The 23,421-nt window shown below is 41.4% G+C and overlaps 1 protein-coding gene across 12 annotated transcripts in view; it reads right to left on the reverse strand.

Moving 5' to 3' along the window:
* The window catches only part of PPP2R2B (protein phosphatase 2 regulatory subunit Bbeta), a 316,334-nt gene that overhangs the window by 95,620 nt on the left and 197,293 nt on the right, over nt 1–23,421 (reverse strand). For all 12 annotated transcript variants that reach the window (XM_049649425.1, XM_049649427.1, XM_049649434.1 and 9 more), the window contains 3 exons: nt 12,440–12,537; nt 9,373–9,538; nt 3,171–3,283 (listed from right to left, as the gene is read on the reverse strand). In XM_049649425.1, coding sequence (XP_049505382.1) covers nt 3,171–3,283; nt 9,373–9,538; nt 12,440–12,537 — 377 coding nt within the window. The remainder of the gene's footprint in view (nt 1–3,170; nt 3,284–9,372; nt 9,539–12,439; nt 12,538–23,421) is intronic.

Raw genomic sequence — 23,421 nt, forward strand, 5'->3', positions numbered from 1 at the left:
CTGTCTTAACTACAGGGGCTTGTGTTAAAGATGTCCATTCCTCAAGATCACTCAATTTGCTAAAGGGAATCACTGGGGCTGGGGCCCAGGGATCTGAATTTGTAACTAGGACCATGGATACAAAAGCACAGACTATGCAGTCCTCTGTGTGGCAGCTTAGAAACTAGCATGGAGAGAAGAAATGTGATTCACTGGCCCAGGGTCACACAGCTGGTTAAGAAGAAAGCAAGAATCAGAACTGGGGTTTTCAAGCTTCCAGCCACACCTCAAGGCTTCCTTCCATGTCTGGTATGTACAAAATCTACTTCGTAACATCACTGTCTTACCTTAGGGAGAATCTCTGCTCTAAAGGAAACATGCACAGAGTCCTTCTCTTCATCATGGGGACAACATCTCTGAGTAGCTAACCACAGATGTATGAAGTCCCATAGGATGCCACAGCCAACAGGAATTCATTGTGGGAACTACAGATGGCATCTGAGAAAGTCCATTCACAGAGAAAACAAGGACAAGGTGACATGTGGGCAGAAGTTCATGTCGTGAACCCCCCAGTGGCACCTAAGCCATCTGTGTTCCTTAAGGATTGCAAAGTTCCAAGGGGCTACAGATGGTCTTACTCCCTTTGGATAGGCAGCAGACTGTCTGCCACTTACTAGACATCAGTGAAGAGTTTGTGGAATGAATACCACAGTATAAAAAGTATATGAAAAGGACAAGAATACACATTTTTTCCTGTCAGTAGGGAGTAGTAACAGTCATGATAATGATAATGATGAAGATAATATTAAATGGCCAGCAGGGAACTAACATTATCAAGTGTTATGTGTGAGTGAGACATTGCACCGGCTAACATTTCATCACACACAATAGAGCATGGGATCCTTGCAAAACTCCTGGGAGGCAGTGAATCCTTGTAATGCACATGGGACTTTGGAGGCATAAAGAGTTTAGTTCATATGACCAACGTCCCTGGCTGGAAAGCAATAGAGCCAAACTTCTAATCCAGGGCAGACTGACTCAATGTCCATACTCTTCACTACTCAACCCTCAGGTCTGCAAAACCTCTGAGCATTTAGACCATCAGCCCACTCTGATACAGAGGACTTGCATGGCCATTCTTGAGGCTGAGGAAGCAGGTTGATGAGACGAAGCTGAGAAGCCAATGCTTGTTTGCTCAGAAGAAACTCAAAGAAAAAGTAGGTAACCACAAATACTGGGTAAACACATGATAGCCTAGCACTGTGGCCAGCACTGAGCCTGTGCTCAAAAAGTACCCACTGAATAAAGAGAGGAACAAATGAATTAATGAATTAATGAACAAATAAACAAGCAAGGTAACCAGGCACATGCTGATCCTTCAGTTCCCATATCTGCTTCTCAACCTATGGTGACAACCTCTTTTCCCTACATGTACTGCACTGTCTCTCTGATCTCAGTTTTTGGTCTTTAGTAGGGCAGCTGGTATCTGAAAACACATATTTGAAAGGTTTGAAAGTCCCTTGGGGCTAGGGCTGGTCTCAAGATGTGGATCTGGGAATGCTGTACCATTCACAGTATGCACATCTAAAACCAAACTCACCACCAAGCCCTGAACCACTTTACCTTGTATTTAGAGAGCCTTCCCCTAAAAGTTTGCTCTGAGAAATACATTTCTTAAAAATTTTTATTAAAAAAATTTTTTTTAAATGTTTATTTATTTTTGAGACAGAGAGAGAGACAGCATGAGCAGGGGAGGGTCAGAGAGAGAGGGAGACACAGAATCTGAAGCAGGCTCCAGGCTCTGAGCTGTCAGCCCAGAGCCTGACGCAGGGCTTGAACTCATGAACAGTGAGATCATGACCTAAGCCGAAATCAGACGCTCAACCAACTAAGCCACCAAGGCACCCCTATTTATTTTTGAAAGAAGGGCGAGCGAGAGAGAGAGAGAGAGAGAGAGAGCGAGTGCAAAAGCAGGGGATGGGCAGAGAGAGAGGAAGAGAGAGAATCCCAAGGTAATACCACAGAGCCTGACAGGAGGCTGGATCCCACAAATTGAGAAATCATGACCTGAGCTGAAATCAAGATCTGGACGGTTAATCAACTGAGCCACCCAGGTGCCTTGAGACATCCATTTTTTAAAAAAAAAATTTGTTTTTAGTTTTATTTATTTATTTTGAAAGAGAGAAAGAGAGAGCAAGCATGAGCAGAGGAAGGGAGACAGAGAAGAGAGAGAAAATCCCAAGCAGGCTCCACACTGTCAGCACAGAGCCTGACATGGGGCTCAATACCACAAACTGTGCAATCATAACCTGGGCCAAAATGAAGAGTCAGATGTTTAACTGCCTGGGCCACCCAGGTGTCCCCAGAAATCCATTTTTAATACCACTTTCCTATGAGACCTTTTCTGATCTCTAGAACCAAATATAATTTCTTCACCCTTTGATCAAACTGTAACTCTCACTTACTGCATTTAACTTACTCTATTTACTGTCATAAGCATTTTTATAGGAGACCTCCAAATCCTTTCCTTACCAGACTGTGACTTTCTGGAGGGCAGAAGGGGAGCTACTCAGACTGATAGCAGAGATCATATACTGACTACCAGCCATGGAAGGAGGGCACATTTTTAGTGAAGTATGAGGTTCACCGTTTAAAGTTTAGTAAGTATGAGGTTCACTGTTTCACAGACAGAGAAACTAAAAACAAATTGCATGACTCAAGTTCAAAAGGGTTAGGTGACTACGTGAGATTCTACGGAGTGGCAGAATTCAAACCCAGGCCTATGAGATCCAGAAGTTCACGTTCTGAACCATGAAACCCCAGCTTGCCACGTGGGTCATCCCATCCCCTATGCCTTGAGTACAGAAACATTTTAGAGAACATGAGCACACAGAGGCTAAGCATATAGTAATGCATGGCAGTGGCCACGTGGGCGAGTCCTAGGGGGTTAAAAGAAATGCATGAATCTGTAGTCATCAGAGCCTGGCCCCTATCTTGCCCACCCCCCCCCTCCCATCTGCCACCAGACACTCAGACAGGTCGAGCTCCCACTTCACCTCCTTTACTCACACGTTATAGTTGCAACCAACCTCTAGCAGCAACCCACATGCGGCTGAACCCGGGAACCCTTCCCCTGAGCCTGGTGGCCAAGAGAAATGAAAGGCGGTGGCTAAAGCTGCCGCTGGGCTCACCCGCAAGGTTGTGATGGTGGCAGGATCCCGGAGCCGGCCCTCCTCATCTTTCAGGTTGTAACCTTCTGGCCTCTTATCACGCTCGCTGACTTTCCACAGCTTCACAGTTTTATCTGTGGAGGGCAACCAGAGCAAATCAAAATTACAGTGAAATGAGCTTGAAAAGGAGTCTTCTATGTGGATGGTGGTGGGCGGGGGTTGGGGAGCAGGGAGAGGTGGAGGTAAGGATGGAAGGAAATGCTACAGAAGCTGGTTCATATCAAGGGTTCCGAGCATAAATCTCACGTCATTGGAAGGCAGAGCTCATGTTTCAAATCAAAAGTATACACTGTGCTGAGACCAATGGTTTTCCTGACGATGGCCTATGAAATTTAGAGCTTACACGTTATTTTGGTTCATTCAGTAAAAATATTTATTGGACACTGAATCAGAGCAGCTACATATACAGAATTAGCTATGTAACTATGTTATCAGCATTTGCTATGGAAAATGTATTTAATATTCACAATAACGCTGAGAGGTAGATACTCCCATTTCAGTCCTATCCCACCAAGCACTTCCTTACCATGACCTGAAAGGCCCTCCGTGAGCCACACCTGGAGTTCCTCATCCTTTCTGGTCTTACCCTGTGAGCCCCAGTCACCCTGCGCTCCAGCCATATGGCTTCTTTATAGCTCCCTGTTCACATTATCCCCACTCCAGCCTTAGGCTTCCCATGAGCTGTGCCTTTAGCCAGGAAGCCTTCTACCTCCTCATCACGTGACTTGTCCCTTCACTTGGTTCTATTTGTGTCCCACGCACAGAGGGGCCTTTCTGAATCAACCTGCATCAAAATGTCCCCACCATTCTCATGCTGCTCCCCCCTGCTTTATGTTTCCTCCTAGAACGTTTCGTTATCTGACAACATATTTGTTATGCCTCCCTCACTAGAACATAAAGTCCCTGGAGGCAGGGATTCTGTCTTGTTCATCACTACACATCCAGCACCTGTAACAGTGCCTGGGACACAGAAGATGTTCAACAAATATTAGTTGGGTGAAAGAATGAACCCCATATCTACACAGTGCATCTTGCTAGCAATACTCAGAGTTAGAAAATGGTAGGATCATTCATCAAAATGCTCCTCTCCCATTGCAGTCTCCAGGCTTGGAGTCCCCAGCTGGAAACGACCTTTTGCAACTGTGTTCTGTTCCAGCACTTTACACTACTTGCTGGTCCCGGTGATTCTCCGCTGCAATAAAACAGGGCAAGATCTCCAATGTCTACAGGGGTGAGGCAGGCCAGGGGAATGAGTGAGAGGGACTGAGGGCTTGGAAGGCAGGAGATGGTGAGCTCCATCTGCAGCCTTTTGATTTGTTTCCTAAGAAGATGTGTTTGGGCCAAACAGAACGTATGTGTGGGTCACGTGCCCTTTGCAGGCTTTCCTGAACAGGTCCTGCATTCATTATTTGTGCTTGCTCTAGCTTTTCTTGTGCAGGGCAGGGACTCAAAAGCCTTCTCTGTATCTTCCTGTGCCTGCCCAGGGTTGGCTTTGGAACCAGACAAGCTTGGGCCTCACCGCAACTCCAGCCAGCCGCGTGGCCAAGGACCAGGATTCCTGTGTAGTAGGTGCCCAGTATCTCTTCAGTGAGAAACAAATGGGTGCAATAGTTTTTTCAGGAAAAAGAGTACAGAATACCTAATTAAATCTGAACTTCAGATGAAGAGCAAATGACTTTTTAGGATAAGTATGTCTCAAATATTTCAACCTTACAAATAAAGACACTTAACTTCTCTATGCCTCAGTTTCTTAAATTGTGATTTGGAGAAACAGTGTCTTCCTCATGGGGCTCTTAGAAGGACTGAATGAAACCCAGTGTTTAACGTAGGGTTGGGGTGTCTAATAATGGTTGACAAATAGCAGCTGTTACTCGAATTCGCAAAGTGGCCAACTGTTCTTTGATGACAACCTGTTGCTCTGACAGCATTAGCTTCATCCCGTGATGATGTCAGCACACCCTGTTTCTTCCATAATACTGTTGGAAGAAGAGCCACACCTCACCCAGCCTGTCCCAGGGTTCCCTTTCTCCTTTGCCCCCCTCATCTTACCTCCCCATGTCTCCCCACCAAATGCCTCGTCCTCAGAGGTTTGACATGTATCCCATCCTGAGGTAGGCTTTCAGCAACAATTTGGCTACTTTAACAGGTAAGTGCCCCTGTCTCTTGTTCTCTGGGGAGGACTCAGGCTGGTCACATCTACTGGCACACGTGGCATGGCGGCCAAGTGTAAGATTGGTGTGCTCTGAACTGTGTGCCCCCTCTGGCTTGTACTGGGACGGAAGGCACGGAAGCCTTTCCTAGATACTGAGTTGAATTCAGATCATCCTATCTGTATGCCAACGTTCCTCTGGGCCTCCCTTCTCTGGATATCCTGCTATAACACTGCACTGCATGTTAGGGTCAGAAACTGAAACAGAGGCCGTATTTATACAGTCACTTGATTAGTGACTGGTCAGCTGTGACTCAGAACAACACAGACCAGTGACTTTTAACACCAAATACTTTCTACTGCTTGGCTTTGGAATATATCCCGTCCTGTTTGCAAGGCAATTCTTCTATTTTTCTTACTACGAATGACACATTGCTACACGGAGAAATCATAGGTAAAACACAAAAAGCAAGAATCAACTATACCTCCTCCAGTCAGGGACAATATCTGTTTTGCACAGATATTTGCAGTATTTTCTTCTATGCATTTTTGGGGGATGGGTACGAACCTATTGTAAGACTGCATGTACTGGTTTTGTATTCTCTCATTTTATCCTTCTTTCATTATACATGTGGTAAATATAATTGCAAAAAATGAAAATAAGCTGGAAAGTAAAAAAATAAAATAAAATCTCCCTCAATTCCACTAGACAAAGATAACTACTAGGGAAATTTTGTGCACATCCTTTTATTACATTTGATGTGTAATTATACAACCTTTTCATATATGTAACATGCTATGCATAGTTTATAATATGCCTTTTCCTAACCATATCTACCCATATTAACATATATTCCTATAAAAATATAATTTATAATAGTCAGAATTTGTTAACATTTAAAGTTCTACTATTGGGAGATTTATCAGTAAATTAGAAAAATGATACAAGGAAATGCCATGCAGTCGTTGAAAATGCAGTGGTATTTTAGAAGAACATTTAACAACTAGGAAGATATTTCTGTGGTTAAGTGTTATATTATTAAGGAAAAAAATCTTGTTTCAGAACAGCTTATAGAATAATCACATTTTCATTAAGAAGCAAAAAGATTTATCCATTTATCCACATCTCTGCTTTTTATCATTAAAAGACATTAATAGCAGTTCTCTCTTGGTGTAAACACTTTAGTATCTTCATTTTGCTTCTCAGTATTTTCTAAAAAAATTTTTCTTTTTTTACAATGAGCACATACTTCTTTCATAGCATGCAAAAACAAATCAATTATACCTTTCCCTCTCATCGTAAGTATTAAAACAGAAGTAGAAACCTAGATAAAGCAAGGTGTTTTCACCAGGCAAATATTTTCAAAGTCTAGATTGAAAATTGAGCGTTGGTTTTACTTTTCATTAAAAATGGTAAAGTTGACAAAATATGCTTGTAGAATGTAAAACTGTACCCAACTATAATGAGATAAGTACAATTTTTTTAAAAAGATAATTGATGCTGAATTCAATCCAATTCCCTATGGCTGGGTTGCCTGGAGTCATTCTCGACTTTATTATCACACAATTTTTCTTGACTCAGTATCTCGAAGCTTTGTGGATAAAAAAGTCGAAGGAACATGTGGCTGTTACTGTGAGTAATGACTTTTCTTTTTTCTGGCTGGCTCTCTGAGTAGTTTATCATTACTTGTGGCAGCTTTTAAACACAATCTTATCATCTATCTTCATTTTCTCTTTTGTACAGTAATTCCAATTGTCTTTCATTAATTTTTGCATGTTAACCTATTTGGCTTGAGGGGAATTCTCAACCTCAATATTAGTATAAAAAAGAAAATTGTGAAAGAACATGGGAATTTTTCTTCTAAGAATCATTTTGAGATGCTGTTGGCATATGAAATAGCATCCCAAATGGGAAGATAATATCCTTGTTAATCAAAAAACTATTTAAAAACTCAATTAACAGAACATTATGCTATATAATTAATCTTCATTGCATATCAACGATTTCCTTCCCATCCCACCCACAAAGCAGTTAATAAGTCTTTGAATTTTATAGTAATAATCAATAGGGTCAGTTTCATAATATCAAGTAAGCTAGCCATAGAAGATAATCAGACACTTTTCCTCTGCCTGAAATAATTAAGTCAAAATCATCAGAAGTCTCTTTTATTCTCAAGTGTTGGGTATGCAGAGCCTTTGAGTAAAATTTCAACAGCAAAACAAAACAAGGAGGAGAAGGAGGAGGAGGAGGAGGAGGAGAAAGAAGAAGAGGAAGAGGAAAAAGTATTCATGTGGTCTGACTTTCAAGAAATCAGGGTTGAAAAAAGTAAACCCAACAATACATACAGTTCTGAGAAAAAATTAAATGACTTAGAATCTGAGATAAGCTATCCTTGAATAAGCCTACACTGGCTGTTTCAGAAGTGCCATGTTTTAAATTTCTACACTGGGTTTATAACCAAAGGATTTTTGGTTCACATGTGTTAAAAGGATACAAGGAACAAATTTACAAGACACTCAAAATGCACAATCCAAAATTAATCATGATAAAGCTCTCTGTGTGTTTCCTGTCAGCCTTTAAAAATGTTAGGGGCGCCTGGGTGGCTCAGTCGGTTGAGCGGCCGACTTCGGCTCAGGTCACGATCTCGCAGTCCGTGAGTTCGAGCCCCGCATCGGGCTCTGTGCTGACAGCTTAGAGCCTGGAGCCTGTTTCAGATTCTGTGTCTCCCTCTCTCTCTGACCCTCCCCCATTCATGCTCTGTCTCTCTCTGTCTCAAAAATAAATAAACGTTAAAAAAAAAAAAAGAAATAAAAATGTTAATATATGTTTGATCATATTACATACCTATGAGCATTACCCTGTAAGTGTTGGGGATAGACAAAAAGCAAACCCCTTGCTTCCTGATTTACATTTACACGTATAGCCCTTGTAGACAGACTCACACATGAGATGAAATGAATCACTTCCCAGCTTATTTGCTTGGTAGGGGGTTTTCAAATTTTTTTTTTTAATTTTTTTTTAACGTTTATTTATTTTTGAGACAGAGAGAGACAGAGCATGAACGGGGGAGGGGCAGAGAGAGAGGGAGACACAGAATCGGAAGCAGGCTCTAGGCTCGGAGCCATCAGCCCAGAGCCCGACGCGGGGCTCGAACTCGCGGACCGCGAGATTGTGACCTGAGCTGAAGTCGGACGCTTAACCGACTGAGCCACCCAGGCGCCCCTGGGGGTTTTCAATTTTTATACACTAATCCTCTTAATTTTTATGCTATTCAATTAGTTCCCTTTACCATATGATTTTATTCTGAATTGTTCTGAGTGTGGATGGATTCTTTCAGAAGGGTATTATGAGCCTTTAGGGCAGGTAATTTCACTGTATAAAGGTTTACCAAATTCACATGAAATTTGTCTCTCTATTCAACCCCCATATCCTTTCTCTCTGACCTACTGATATCAACTCCCCCTAAAATAATAAATGATATAAGAAGAGAATGGGGGAAGAAAGAGAAAGAAACCACTTCTTGGTCTATACTTTGGAAGGGTCCACCCCTCTTCTTCTTGACCAAGAATTTGATGGTGTAAGAAGACACAAACATCTCCTTTATAAACCCCACATATATTCAGGATTAATAATTTCTAATCAGTATGCCAAACGCATAGGGATGGCATGTTGAGTTTTCTGAAATGTGTTCCCAGAAAAACACTTAGTGAATCTTAAGAAAGGAAGTCAGATTCTAAACACACCTAAAACTAATCTGTACTAACCAAAAACTGGAGATCATGGGTCTCACCTAATTCGGTTATAAATTTGTTATTTTTAAAAAGAATACCTGCTATGTACTGAGGGTTTACTCTATGCCAGGCACTCTGGTAGGCACCTTGTAAATATTGTTTCTAAGTTGTTCAAATAGCTTACAAGGTAAAAAGAAAAACTGAGCCCAGGAAAGATTGAAATATGTGGTTTGCTGACAGCATCTCTGCAAATACCAAACAAGCAAAGTCACCTCCACGTACCATTAGTAGACAGAAGGAAGTAGGCTGCGTTCTGCTGAGGGAGCCATCTTATTTTATTGATTTTTTCTTCTATTTCTAAACTCTTCAGGTAATCGAACTCGGGTTCATGGCTCTGGAATGTGCTGTAAACATTGTATTCACCCCTACGATGAACCTGATTTTTACTCTGTAGGAAGGGAAAAAGAACAGACACACACACACAACACACACAAAAGATGAAATCACATAAGCCAACTGCAAATTTGCCAATTGCTTCTTTTTCTGGGCAGAGACATGGGGAGGGATGGGCCAGTCATGTCACTGTAGAATGAGGGCAGACCCACGGCAACAAGTTTACCTTAGCTGAGTGACCTCCACAGCATTTGATCATGTACCCCATTGGTGAATATTGGCACCTCCTATATACGTACATTTATAAATTATATACATGAACTTCGGTACTAATATATGGTATACATAACATATACGTAAAAATTGATGTTAAAATAGGACACAATTCAAAAATACATATAAATAGATATTCTAATATTTTCTTTCTACATCTCAATGGATGTCTTGGACACACTCAGGACTGATCTATCCCACACTGATGTCCACAGTGACATACATCAGTCCCTCACAAAGACTATAAAACCATGGCATCTGCACGTGTTGCTGGCCATTTAAAATCTCACCAGAACCTCATAGAGTCTCTGAGAAGTAGGGAGGGTGGGGAAATTGACAGGAGAAGTTCAGAGGTAGTAAAATGACCTCTCCGGGTCACACAGCTTATACACAGCAGATCTGGGCATCAGATCTCCCCCCCCCCCTTCCCCCCCCCCCCCTCGTGTAATTGACAAAACAGACTTGAGTGCAGAGATGCCACATGAACCCCTAGGAAATTTATCAGGCTCTATTTCCAGCTTTCACCCCTCCCGATTATGCACAGTGCAAACAGGAGGAACTAGGTAAAGAATGCGGTAACGAAAATTAGAGAAGAGAATCTGCAGAAGGTGTTGGGGCAGAAGAAGTGTGGAGAGGAGGAAAAAGAGGGTGTTAAAGAAAGAGAAGAAGGGGAAAAAGAAAAGACAGGTTTTACTTCAGGGGTTTTAGGACCTTATTACCAGGAGCTTCCAGATTCAGGCTTTGGAAAACCACGCTCGCAAATTCAAATTCAGGCCTTATTGAACATGTGTTGTAAGAGTCTGACTCTGAGGATTAAGACTCCATTAAAAAAATTATATTTCTGGATGGATATTGACCATTCAAACCAAAATCTCCACTTACTCCATCTGATGGGTGATGGTGCTGATGCCGTGTTCGATGTATTTGCGGGGCACTGAGGTTCCTATGAGCAAATTTGCCAGGAGCGTGACTTGTGAGAAGTCATGCACAGAGGTCGGGGCCGGGGGTGGGGGGGTGCAGTGGGCCTGTTGTCACTTGGCTTTGTTTCTCAGGCTTAGCGTTCATCCCAACCCAAAGCCTCGCCACAAAGCCACTGAACGGTATGTTTCTCTCCTCGACATTTATTTTTTTATTGAACAAAACCACTCTCCTTTGGAAAATGTGTCCCCCTTCATTCTACCAATGAATCATGCTTCCTAAATGTTTCAGTCCATTAAAATAGGTGAAACCTATAAATAGCTAACGGAAATCGTGGTGCGGAATATTCTTGGCAACACTCTGCCTTGGGTAATTTATGCTAAATGGCTGCTCCGTTCTTCTTTATCATCACTATGAACCTAATTGGATTTTTTTTTTTTTAAACTGAAGGTCTTAAAAATCAGTTTTAAAAGGACTTTAAATGCTGATATCCTGCTTACTACAGAGACAGCCAGTCCACCTTAACAATAAATTTATGAGTGTTGATTTGCTACCATCCAAATCAGACTGTCAAGTGTGTGTATCATGTGCCAGACCAATTAGCACTAGGCAGTTCTGGAAAAGCAGGAAAAATTCCAGGTCACGAAGAGCTATTAGTTTCCACTTGCCAACCACATTTTCGTTGTTTCCAGGGCCAATGGAATAGGCTGGGTGCCTGATTTAATGCTGAACATTTGAATTTATACAGAACCCCGAGGGATTATGATGCCCTTATAGAAATTAATTGCAAATAATGTGCAATTACCAAATATATCACCTCTAAATGAGGCTTTCCTTTTTTTTGGGGGGGGGAGGTGTAACATAAATGGCTTTGAGGCACAGAGCAGGCTTTAAATTGCTAGGGAAGTCTCTTGTGGAACCTTCCTCCCGCACTGGGCCTCCCCCCTACTCTGTGCTGGTGATTCTCTGAGGCGGGAACAGATGGGAGAGGTCCTAGAACAGGCACCGGCCTGCTGGAAGCTCTAGGACCATGCCAGGGAGACCCAGGAAATCAGATTGGGACATAATTTCATTCTGGCAAAACAGAAGCGGACACCAAAAAACTCAATTATATGAAAAAGAGAAACAATTCCTACTGGAGTTCAAGTCTCAGGAGGAAATGGGATTTTTGAGATTCAATGCACTCCAAGTTCGAGCTCCTGCTCAGAATGCATGCAGCACTGAGCTCCAGGGACCTCTGCATCACCTATAGAAAAACATATGCCACGTACATTGCTCAGATGTCATTTTGTGGGATTTCACTCCCTTTGGTAGGGTGAGCTATCACTGTCTTCTCTACTGACCCACGGTGTCCTTTTTACATCTACTGGCAAAGAGCTGGATTTTTTTTCCCCTCCTACATATTGGGCAGGAGCACCTGAAATTAGGAGAATTAATTTCAATGGCTGGGGGATAAATTCCACTCAAAAAGGAGTTCTCTGTTCAATAAGCACCCATGGAATTTTGCAGGTCAGATGGGAAGTGAGGTCGTTTTGAATGTGCAACACCCAGGTTTGGAAACATTAGGCCATGCCCAGGAAAGGCTCTATTATCAGGTGCTTTTATGAGCCTGAATGTGGAACTGTTGATGTTAATGACTTTTTGGCAGTTTTTAGTTTGCTAGCAAAGCAGCAAGGTTAAGGGCGACACATGAGGATTAAGGAACAGTAGGAGGCCTCCTTTAAAAAGAGAAGAAAATGGGCATTTTGCATTCACTGCCACTTACCTCCTGCTCTCGTTGAAATATTACAACCCGACCCCCCTTGTCCCCTGTCGCTAGTAATTCTCCCGTGTGGTTGAATTCTACCGTAGAGATAATGTCAGCTGAAAAGGAGAAGACAAAGGCAATTAAAGTAACTGCACACTTACTTTGAAACGATAGATAATAGATACACTTTTCTGTGCATTTAAGGGCTCAGGGCTTTGTCTCTGCAGTGGAATTTACAAGGATTTTACGTTCTGTATTTTAAGTGCCACTAGAAGTGGCATTTGAGAAAGTAAATTTTCTAGGAGACCACTGCAGTGTGGTCTCTTGGAACGTCTGGAGAGAACAAAAGGGAAAAGCACAAACAGACCTTTTTGTTTGGGGCAAGAGAAAATGCATTTCCTTAATAATGCTCCTGGAAATGACATTTTTTTTTTTGGACAATTTCTACCAACCATAGACTGTTAACCCACCCAAGGCCCTTTTGCATTCCCCTCTCTTCTACAAGGAAGAACCTCCCCAAACAGGTTTCAGTTGTGGCTGAAGACTGTGATGAAGCCGGCCTTGGGGCACTTCACTGAAGCTCAGACATGGAAAATGAAGGGAGGGAGCCTGAAGACATCACTGGGCCACCAGCAGTCAGGAATTCAGAAAGGACCCCACGTATCCTCCCTTGACCCATGCTCCCTCCTTCCTGGTGAACCCAACACACTCTTCTGGAAGAGCACGGCCTTATTCAACCCCAACAGCAAGGTGCTGAGAAAGAGGGTCAGGAGGTCAGAGGACAGAGGGCAATTTGTACTCTGTATTTCAAAACGAAGAAAATACACAAGCGCCAGGAACTCAGATCACAGATAATTGCTGAAGGAATGCCAGCCTGCCAGGTCTTTCTTCAATCCTGGTTACCCCCGAGAAACATGGACAGGTAAATTACCTATGATTGGATTTATTAGGGCTATTTTTAGAAAAATGTCAGAGGTTAATTCCTCTGCAATTATTCCCCTGCAGGGCTCCAACAATTGCTACCGAGAGTGCAAATGAGTTAAAAAAAAAAAAAAAAAAAGAGGCAGGGGAATTATGACGATGGCCTTTGACAGAGGAACATTCTGAAGATTATGTCCATGTGAGGAAAGCAAAGGAGAAACAGTGAGGTGGAAAACTAAGGCAATTACCCCTGAATAATTCAAGTCTCAAATCTCAATTTAATATCATCATTTCAGGATTTTCTTTGTATGCCTGATTTATTCAGGTAAGTAGTGTAAAATTCTCCACTTTGCATCTAACTGTCCCTTTCCATATATGAACATGCATCTAATGGCCATTCTTGGTGCGGAAGTAAAAAGGATAAGCCCAAGTCACCGTCACTTTAAAGCAGGGGACCTTTAAAAGAACAAATCATGACTTCCTGTTTTGGGCTCATGGATGACTAACTCCAGGGTAGCAAATTCAAAGCCCTACAGAGCCAAGAGGTATCATGAAGTGAACTACAGTAGGTGAAGTAGAAAGCTTGGGTTCCCTCTTAAGGGTAAGTGGCTATGCAGCTTAAGCCAATAGTAGACATGAACAGCAACATGTGTTGCTAGATATTTTGTTGTTTTTATAAGAAGCTATAAATCCAGATTTTATGCACAAATCTCTTAAATTACATATATTGTCAGCTATTTTTTTCAAAGCCATGACATTAAAAAAATCATCTTGTCTGTGGGCTATGTTTTTTGAGTCACCAGTTTATGACCTTTGATCTAGACAGTCTTCAGAAAAGGCCACCCCACTCCTTATTGATGATGTCAACTAGAAATCTGGTCCATTCACTCAGGAAGACTCCTCCAAGTGAATACTACCCTTAAGGAAACACAAAATAATCTGTGTGGTTACTCAGATCCTGATGTAACTTCAGCAGTCCAGGTCTATAGCCAGTGCCCATTGAGAAGAAAGCCCAGTGAGGCTGAGAAGCCAGCACCTTAAGTGAATTATTGGACCACTTTCCTTTGTCAGAGTTTATGAATCTTAGCAAAGCACTATCACATAAAGAGGAGACAAGAAGGCTGCTTGGTGTTGGCAGTTGGCACAGAATGCCTTGGGAGAATCAATCGAGCACTAGGATGCACTTCTAACACTAGTTACTGCTTCTGGCTTTTCAGTGAGTGGTCAGCAACGTGGTCATTCACGAAGTTTCCTGACTTGGGCAGAATCTAAAGTAGACGTGGCTGTTTCTTTTCACTTGAGACTTACATCAGGTACCTTAGTATGAGGCAAAGCTCTTAAAGTGTTTTAGACGTAAACACCTCCCAGAAGGAAAGAGTGGTGGGGAGGCCAAGCCTATAGGTTACCAGAGTCACACTTGTGCTTTTTGGGGCCAAAAAGTGGCTTAACTGCAGTCTACACTCTTCCTCTCAGCACCAATGTTGACAGAGACTCCAGAGTTCTAGATGGTACCCTGAGAACTTGTAAGTTCTCATCTTGTAAGTTGGCCCTTCCCTTTTAGTGAAGTTGGGTATCAGAAGGAAGAGTTAAGTGCCTTTTCTAACGTCAGACTCTGGCTCACATTCCAAGAAAACGTTACTCCACAGGAAACAAAATTCACCCTCCCAGGGATGACGTACACATTTATCTTCTTACCCAGACTCCCTGAGAAAAAGGGAGTGAAAAATTCATTCTCCCTTTAGGAGGTACACAGGTCAAAACAAGGTAGACTCAAGCTCACATCTGAGCCACATGATCCAAGCCAGTGTTACTAGAACTCTGTATTATGTGGGATCCAGGCACAGCCCCAACTAATAAACATGTCCCATTTGTTTTCCAAATGTTATAATTATTTGTGCTGTGCCTCCCTTGAGAACCTCACAAGAGAAAGGGTGATTGACATGGCAGGATTCTGAAATTCTTCAATCCTCTTGCCAAATCCTTAGCTTTATATTTTAATCCTGCCAGGTAGTTGGTCTGTATATAAGCTTGTTTATATCTAGCTATTGTCTACCTCCCTTCAGAGCATAGGCTACTGCAGCTCAGGTTAATACCTGTTTTGAACTTTCATGTTTCCTGGCTCATTCTCATCGCTAAGCCAGTAGGTGTAACCAGAATACTTTACCGCCCCATCCATCTTTGCATATCTTCATCTATGACTGTTTAATAATTGATGCAAACCTCATGAATCACCCCACATTCCAATTTCAAGATACTGAAACTTCTGATACAAATACTCTTGTTTGCAACAGGCTTGTGGTAGAGGAGAAATTTCTTGATAAATTAGAAAACCCACGCTGCTGAAGACAAAATAACTCTTCCTGAGCATGACAATAAACTAGCAAACTTGGGACAAAAACTTCATCTGAAATCATGGTCAAAAGAAATCAATTCATCAATTCAACATGGCTTTCATCTTTTAAACAGTATGTGTATACAACAACTCATTTTATCAAATGCCGAGCTGAATCACACCATTCTAATAAAGCTATAAACTTGACCATTTCCCCTCTATCCTATAGAGATGTGGATAAAGTGCATGTTTTTTGACTAAAAACAAAAAAACAGAGGCCAAAAACAGTTATGGAGGTCAAATGTAGTTAACATGATTTTTTTAAAGGAAACCCTGGGAGGTATGACGTTTGCCCTGTTCCACATTTATTTGTGCTGATTTAATTTCCACAAGATGGTGGCCTCGTAACCCCATTTCTAGTGCAAGAGGCACTGCTAAGATGGAGTTTTTCTTTTTTAAAATCAATCTCTGCTTCTTACAAAGGTTCCAGACAAGTAAATTCATACATACAGTCTCCATTTACCTGAATAATAGAAATTGACTTGGCCATTTTATGCCTGTGATTAGGCTGAAGAAATAGAGGGAACCCTAGTCTCTCACAGTACCATGCTGGGCTGGCGTCTACACAATGCCTGGGCTGGGCACAGTGATTAGGCGATGCCCAATTCACAGAGAAGGGTGACTGTAGATAAAATGATGGCTCAGTTTAGACCTGGAGAGGACCTAAACCCAAATCCTCTAGTGGGACAAGGTCTACCGACCAGGTCACTAGCACTGGCCTCTCTGCATCAATCATAGGGATTCAAATGAGAGAGTAATTTAATTTAGCCTTCAGAGCCCATTAAATGTTTTATCTTTCATCTAAGCAACATTTGGGAGATAATACTATAAAGTCATTTACTCTACTTATATCAGCTGGCTAGTTCTGCCCACTCAAGAGTTGGCTATCTTCCTGATGATAAGCTCGGCTCTAGGCAGAGTTGTCTGCTTCTTCAGTGAGGATGAGCACACCTTCAGCTAGGTGGAAAACAGATGTTGCAGTGGAGGACAGCGGTGAAATATAGTTGGTTGTGGGAAAGTTTGTGCTGAGAGGATCTGGGAGGTCACTTCCAGGCTGAAGTGCTGTGATTAATTGCCAACGGGTCCTGCATTGCATGGTGGGGGACCAGGGGACAGCACACGTACCCTTTGTCATCACTACATAGGGGCTTGTAGCTAGATTGGCAGTGACTGTGTGGCTCATTAAATAAATAGGGGAGTCTCAGGCTCCCAGTGGGAATTAAAATTACTCCTTCTGTCTGTGTAAAACTGTGGCCTCCTTCGTGAGTTTTGGTTCATAGCCCAAAGTCAGCCTCCATTATCTCAGATAAGGTTTTCTCTAGTAAAATTTGATAAATGAAATAGTGTGTTGGACTATACTTTCTATCAAAATGGGGGGATAAAATGAAGTCTGGTTATGGCCAAACAAAATATGCCCAAATACTGCTACTGGGATTGTGTCAAAATGGCCTGCTTCTTGAAAAAGTTTAGTATATTGTAAAATTAAAAAAAAAAAAACAAACCCAACCAGGCAATAACACAGTACATGTACGATGACTGTAATCTTTAAAAAGTATTTTCATTTTAAAATATATCTTTTTTAACTGGTAAAGCAATATACACTTTTTAAAACTTCCATTAATACCAAGATGATACTTAAAATATAAAATGAAATTTCCCTTACAATCTGACTCCCTGGAAAACAATTGTTAACTCTTATAAATACACACACACTAACAGTCACAGGCCAAAGTCTGTCAGGGAGAGTCCAAAATGATGTTTTAGTGTAGGATATGAGTGATTTAATTTATTTTCTTATAGTTTTTTTTTAATTTTTCAGGATCCTTTTTTTTTATGACCATAAATACTCGAACAATTTTTGACAGGTACACAATTTTAAATGGCTTTCAAACTAAATACAAGATTTTAGCGTTTATCTCAGAGATTCTGTAGACTTTTAAAAATATTTCTTTTTAAATTCACATATATTAAAATTCACTTTTTGTGCCTTACAGTTTTATGGGTTTGGATCAATGCATATAGATGTGTATCCACTACCAACAGCATGATATAGAATAGTGTCAGCCCACCCCACAAGTTCCTTCATACTGCCCCTGTGAACAATTTTTGTAAAAAAGAATAAAATTATGGGAATAAAGTAAGCTGACAGGTATTTAAGACCTTCCAAATGTTAAAAATGCTATGCAAATATAGAGGCTTAATAACTACTGGTCTCAATAGGTATGGCTCAATTGGGAGGCAACGATCAGTTCTCACTAGTGAGAGTCAAAGATTTTATTTTTTTAATCTTACAGTTTAGATAACATCACTATTTACTGTTTTTGGAGTGGAGGGAAACTAAATTCATCAATATGCCTTTGTTAGCCTGTATCACAAACTAGCTTTAGGCATGAGGTTTTCTGCCCTTGGACTCAAAGTTTCCTTTGCAATGAAGTAGGACTATGTTTGGGTTTTTAGTTTGGTAGTAGCCTTCACTTCTTAACTTGGTACTACTTATATTCTTGTAGCTCAGTTCTAGAGACAGAAGTAGTAAATATAAAGTTCTGAGTAGTGATAACAAGTGACTCTAATTTTGCTCACCAGTTTTGTTTATTGGCAAGAGCTGCCTAATGAGAAGGATTCTAAGGTCATAGCTGGGCTTGGTGGGAGAGTGTTGAGATTAACTGGCTATGTCTGGCATGGGTATGGGAAGAGCTATTACACATGCCACAAGCTTGCTATCCTGATCTTCTGTGCATGATAGACAGTTCCTGACTGACCCCGAATTGATTCCTTTGTCGCCGACCAGTGTCTGATATATAGATACTGAATCCTTCTCCTTTCATTTGGATATAATTAATTCTGTGCACATTGGTTTTAACTTCGATCTAGTGCTGGTATTTCTCCTATATGAAAGAAAGCAGGTAGAAGGGTCCAAGAGTCCCAATTCCCAAGATCTTATCACGACTACTGCTTCCCATGTAAATAGAGACAGAGTGCTGGAAAGTGGGCGTTTTTTAGATGTCAGCCTGCCCATGAAGACCAAGCTCATTAAAGGCAGGTAATACGTTGTGGTTAATACTCTTAGTTACTCTTGGTTAGCTACTCCTACCCAGTGCCTTTCTTCCTTGCCTGCCTCCCGGTGTAGAGGATGTAAAATCCAGAATCTTCCTTCCCAGCCCCCTGGGTTTAGGGGTGGCCATGTGACCGAATATGGCCTGTGAGGCAAGCAGGAAAGTCTGCTGGGGGACAAGGAGGCAGAGATTCTGGGGAAAAGTTTTCCTCCCTAAATCAAAGAAGGGAAACAAGTGAGGAGTAGCCTTCTGGCTATGCTGACATACTCCTTGTATACTACTTCCTTTGTATATGATTTTATGTGGTTATGATATGTGAAGGTGTGGCCGCCATCATGTGACCATGAGGTGACAAGCCAAGAGGCTGAATATGAGACATGGAAGAAAGGGACAATGTCTTTGGTGACATCACTTAACTACAAAAACCTGCCTCAGGAAGAGCCTGTGTCTGAACTTGTTAAACAATAGATACCCAAGTGGTTTAAGCCACTGTTAGAAAGATTTTCTATTATTTATAACTCAACACTTACTAATAGATATGTCTTCCATCTTTGTTTTCCTCACAGCACTATGCACAGGGCCAGATTATTAACACAAATTGAATTGGAAATAAGTGAAAGTGGTTCTTTGTCTTGCAACCTCTATGCACAAACTCTCACATACACATTTTTATTTCACTTTATCACATGACCAATTTTCCTTCATAATTGCTTAGTTCTCAGTAGTGAGGTGGTTTGCTTTCCCCCCCTTCTCCTGTGTGGAAATGGAACATTACTCTTTAACCATTCAAAAGTGAAAGCAGGTTATTGGGATAGAAGCATCCTCCCACCCTCAAATTATCATGGTATCCATCATAAAATTATGACTTCAGAGGGACCGAGCCATGCTCTCCTTAGAAGTCAAGTTCTCCTCTGAAGTCTAGGGAGCCCACCATGCTTACTGAGCTGTGAAAATCCAGATGGTGGGAAGCAGGTGAGTAATGAATGCCATGCTGTTTCCATTAAAATGAACACAGCTTCCCCACACTGACCAAATCCCCAGCACTAGCCAGGTCTGAGATAACCCAGGACAGGTGGGTTGATGGAGACTTCCTTTCACTCAAAACAAGTTTCTACTACACAGAAGGGGAGAAGAAAGAATGTTCCTATAGTTGGGACAAAACTCGCCCAAAGGACAAAGTGGTTTTAAAAATTCTAAGTCCTCCAAATATAGAAACATCCAGTGGGAAATTGGTAGCAGTCCAGACTTGCCTACAAGCCTGCATGGTTTATAGTGGGATCTGCTGTCAAGGTATCTACCATCTGTCACCCACTCTTGCAGAAAGCAGAGGAGTAATTAGCTGCTCAGGCAATGCAAACTCTGTCAATCATTCAGGGCTATTATCTACACAATATAGGTCATCTAGCATGGACCCGAGAGTCAGAGGGACTCTGGGTCCAAAATGGGAAAGTTCATCCTATCTGGGGGTCTATATAGGAGTTTTTGGGCAGGCATTGTGTTACCCAAACACACATAATGTGGAGTTTGTCTGGCATGTCTTCGGTCAAAAATTTTTCTGTGCCAGAGGCTCTGATGTCAGAAAGATAGGGCACCTGCCTTGTGGGAGCTGAACTTGCCAGGTTTGTGTGTTGGTTTTAATATCATTTATTTAGTGGAGCCTGGTATGACTTCTCCCCAAACCCAAGCAGCCTCCATTTACTATGCAGCTTCACTGCCCCCCATTCTTCCCCTTCCTAACAGTCCTCACCACCTACCATTAGCAATTACAATGGTAATGGAAACATTTTAAATGCCTTTCTTAGTCTCTGAATTGAAAACCCAATAGGGAACTTGTTCATCACTGAACCTTCAGTGCCAAGCTTAGTGTCTTAATATGCAATAGATGCATCTTAATTATTTTCTTGAATCGATCACCAAAGGAGAGCTCAAGAGAAGCAACACCAAAGTGGACCATCACATAGAGAATAACCCAGAACAAAGTGTAAACAAACAAAACATATATGCTGGATCAATGTTAGAAACATATTTTAAGGGGTGTGAGACAAGGGCACGCTCTTATTTTGGAATGAGTATTTTATGACTTTAGAACCACATAGATTGATCAGTAAAGTACAGATTTTATCCTAAAAGCCTCTGTCATATTGGCAGGGATTGGAATGTCCTATGAATCACAGGAAGAGAGAAGAGCAAATGGGTTGGTGAAGAGAAGGTACCGGGAGAGGGCATGGAGGTAGCAACCACACAACCCAAAGTGGATTTGGAGCAAACAGATCTGAAACGCCAGGAATCTATTTACTGACCACTTACTAAGTGCACATCACTGGACTGGGTTCCAGGTATATGCTACAAACACAACACACCTATCTTTACCTTCAAGAAGCGTTCAATCTAGAGGACTGGGAAGCAGTGGTAAATGGGTGAACATAGTAAAAACAAAGTTGGAGAAGAGGGTGTTGAAACACCCTATAGTGGAAATGTTTGGGTCAGAGAGTCAGAACCCTAGTTTTGGCCTAGAAGTCAAAAGGAAATCACTACAGAAACTTAAGATAACTCACATGTCATCCCTATGCCTGCATTCAAGAAATCTCCTATCATTTCTCTAAAGGACAAATTGAACAATAAATACAATATATCTGTATGCTAAATTCTACATGGTCCTAAAGAATGAAAGAAGAATGGAGTAGGACAAGATTTGCATTTTTCCCCCTAAACCATGAAATTTCTATGTCAAACACAATAAAGATACTGCTAACAATTTACAAGGTATTACAAAATGATGGTTTTTCAATGGTTTTAGCAAAGAAAATGGAAAATATTAGAAGCAAATGTGCCATTTACAACTCTATGAATCAGTATTTCTCTTTGTCTGTTTTCCTCTCTCTCTCTTCCCCTCCCTCCCTCCATTCCTTCCTTTCTCTCTGGCTAGGAGTTGTGGTGTTTTTAAGATTATAAAAATATATTACTCTTGGGCGCCTGGCTGGCTCAGTCAGTGAAGCATGTCACTCTTGATCTCAGGGTTGTAAGCTGGAGCCCCATGATGGGTGTAGAGATTACTTAAAAACAAAATCTTTAAAACAATATTACTCTCTTTTGGATAATGTCCCTATTTTAAAACACTGAATATATCACATACAGTAGATAAACAGTAAAAGATAGCATAAAGAAGTGAGTGCTGATTTCCCTCACCAGCATGACCCAAATTTTAATAAATATTCATCAGGCAAAGGCACTATGGTACATCCTTACTGCTTTTTTATAACCATTGAAAATTGGATATTTAAAAAAATCCATTATATTTGATTTCATGTTCACTTGGCAGTTAGATATCAACTATAAAATGTAGAAAAAGCAGGAAATACTAAATGTTGATAGACTTATTCATGGTTCATTTATTCACTCAAAAAATATTCAAGGACCACATATATTATGTGTCAAACACTACATTATGTATTAAGTGTACATCAATTAATAAAACAGACTAAATATCTGTCTTTAGGGAACTTCTTTTCTACTTGTGGAGAAAAAATAATAGTCAATGAGCATAATAAATCACATCATATGTAATGTACTCTGGGAAACAAACATAGCTGAGAAAGGGAGATTAAGAGTTCATGGAGCACCTGGGTGGCTTAGTGGTTAAACATCTGATTCTTGATTTTGACTCAGGGCATGATCTCACCATCATGGATCGAGCCCCGCGTTGGGCTCCACACTGAGGTGTGGAGCCTGCTTAAGATTCTCTCTCTCTCACTCTGTTCCTGTGTGCTCTTTGTCTCTTTCTCTCTCTCAAAACAAAACAACCCCCCCCAAATAAAAAAAAAACCCAAAAAAAACCAAAACACCAAAAAATGAATTCTGGAGGTAGGTGGGAGGCTTAGCTTTTAAATAAGGTGATTGTGATAGGCCTTACTGAGCAGATTTGAAAGCGGTGAGGGAGGTCACTCTATGGGTATCTGAAGGAAGAGTGCTCCAGACAGGGAATAGACAGTGAGAAGACCCTAAGAGAGAAGCAGGCCTGTGTCAGCAGATCGGGGTAGCTGGAGCAGTGCAAACCAGGAAAAAATGAGGTGTTCATTATTTACAGACCATAGCAGGCACTTTGGCTTTTACTAAAAGTGAAATAGGCACAACTACGTAAATATTTAATACCACTAAACTGTATACCTAAAGATGGTTAACTGGTAAATTTTGTGTTAGTTTCATTTTACCACAGTTTTTTAAAAAGTGAGGAGGGGGTGTCTGGGTGGCTCAGTTGGTTAAGGGTCCAACTTTGACTCAGGTCATAATCTAAGGTTTGTGAGTTGGAGCCCTGCATTGAGCTCTCTCCTGTCAGCACAGCTTCGGATCCTCTGTCTTCCTCTCTCTCTGCCCCTTCCCCACTTATGCTCTCTCTCTCAAAAATAAATAAATATTTTTTAAAAAGTGAGGAAAAAATGAAACGGAAAGCTGCTGGAGGGTACTAGACAGAGGAATGAGATAGTCTGATGTGTTCCAAGTACCAATCTGGCTGTAGAGCTGGGAACAGACTGTGGAGGGCTAAAGCAGGATCATCAGGAAGACTATCGAGATAATCCAGGTGAGAGAGGAGGGTGGCTCAGACCAGGGCCTTGGCAGTCAAGGTGGAGAGCAGTAGT

The sequence above is a fragment of the Panthera uncia genome (genome assembly GCF_023721935.1).
Source record: "Panthera uncia isolate 11264 chromosome A1 unlocalized genomic scaffold, Puncia_PCG_1.0 HiC_scaffold_17, whole genome shotgun sequence".
Classification (NCBI taxonomy): domain Eukaryota; kingdom Metazoa; phylum Chordata; class Mammalia; order Carnivora; family Felidae; genus Panthera; species Panthera uncia.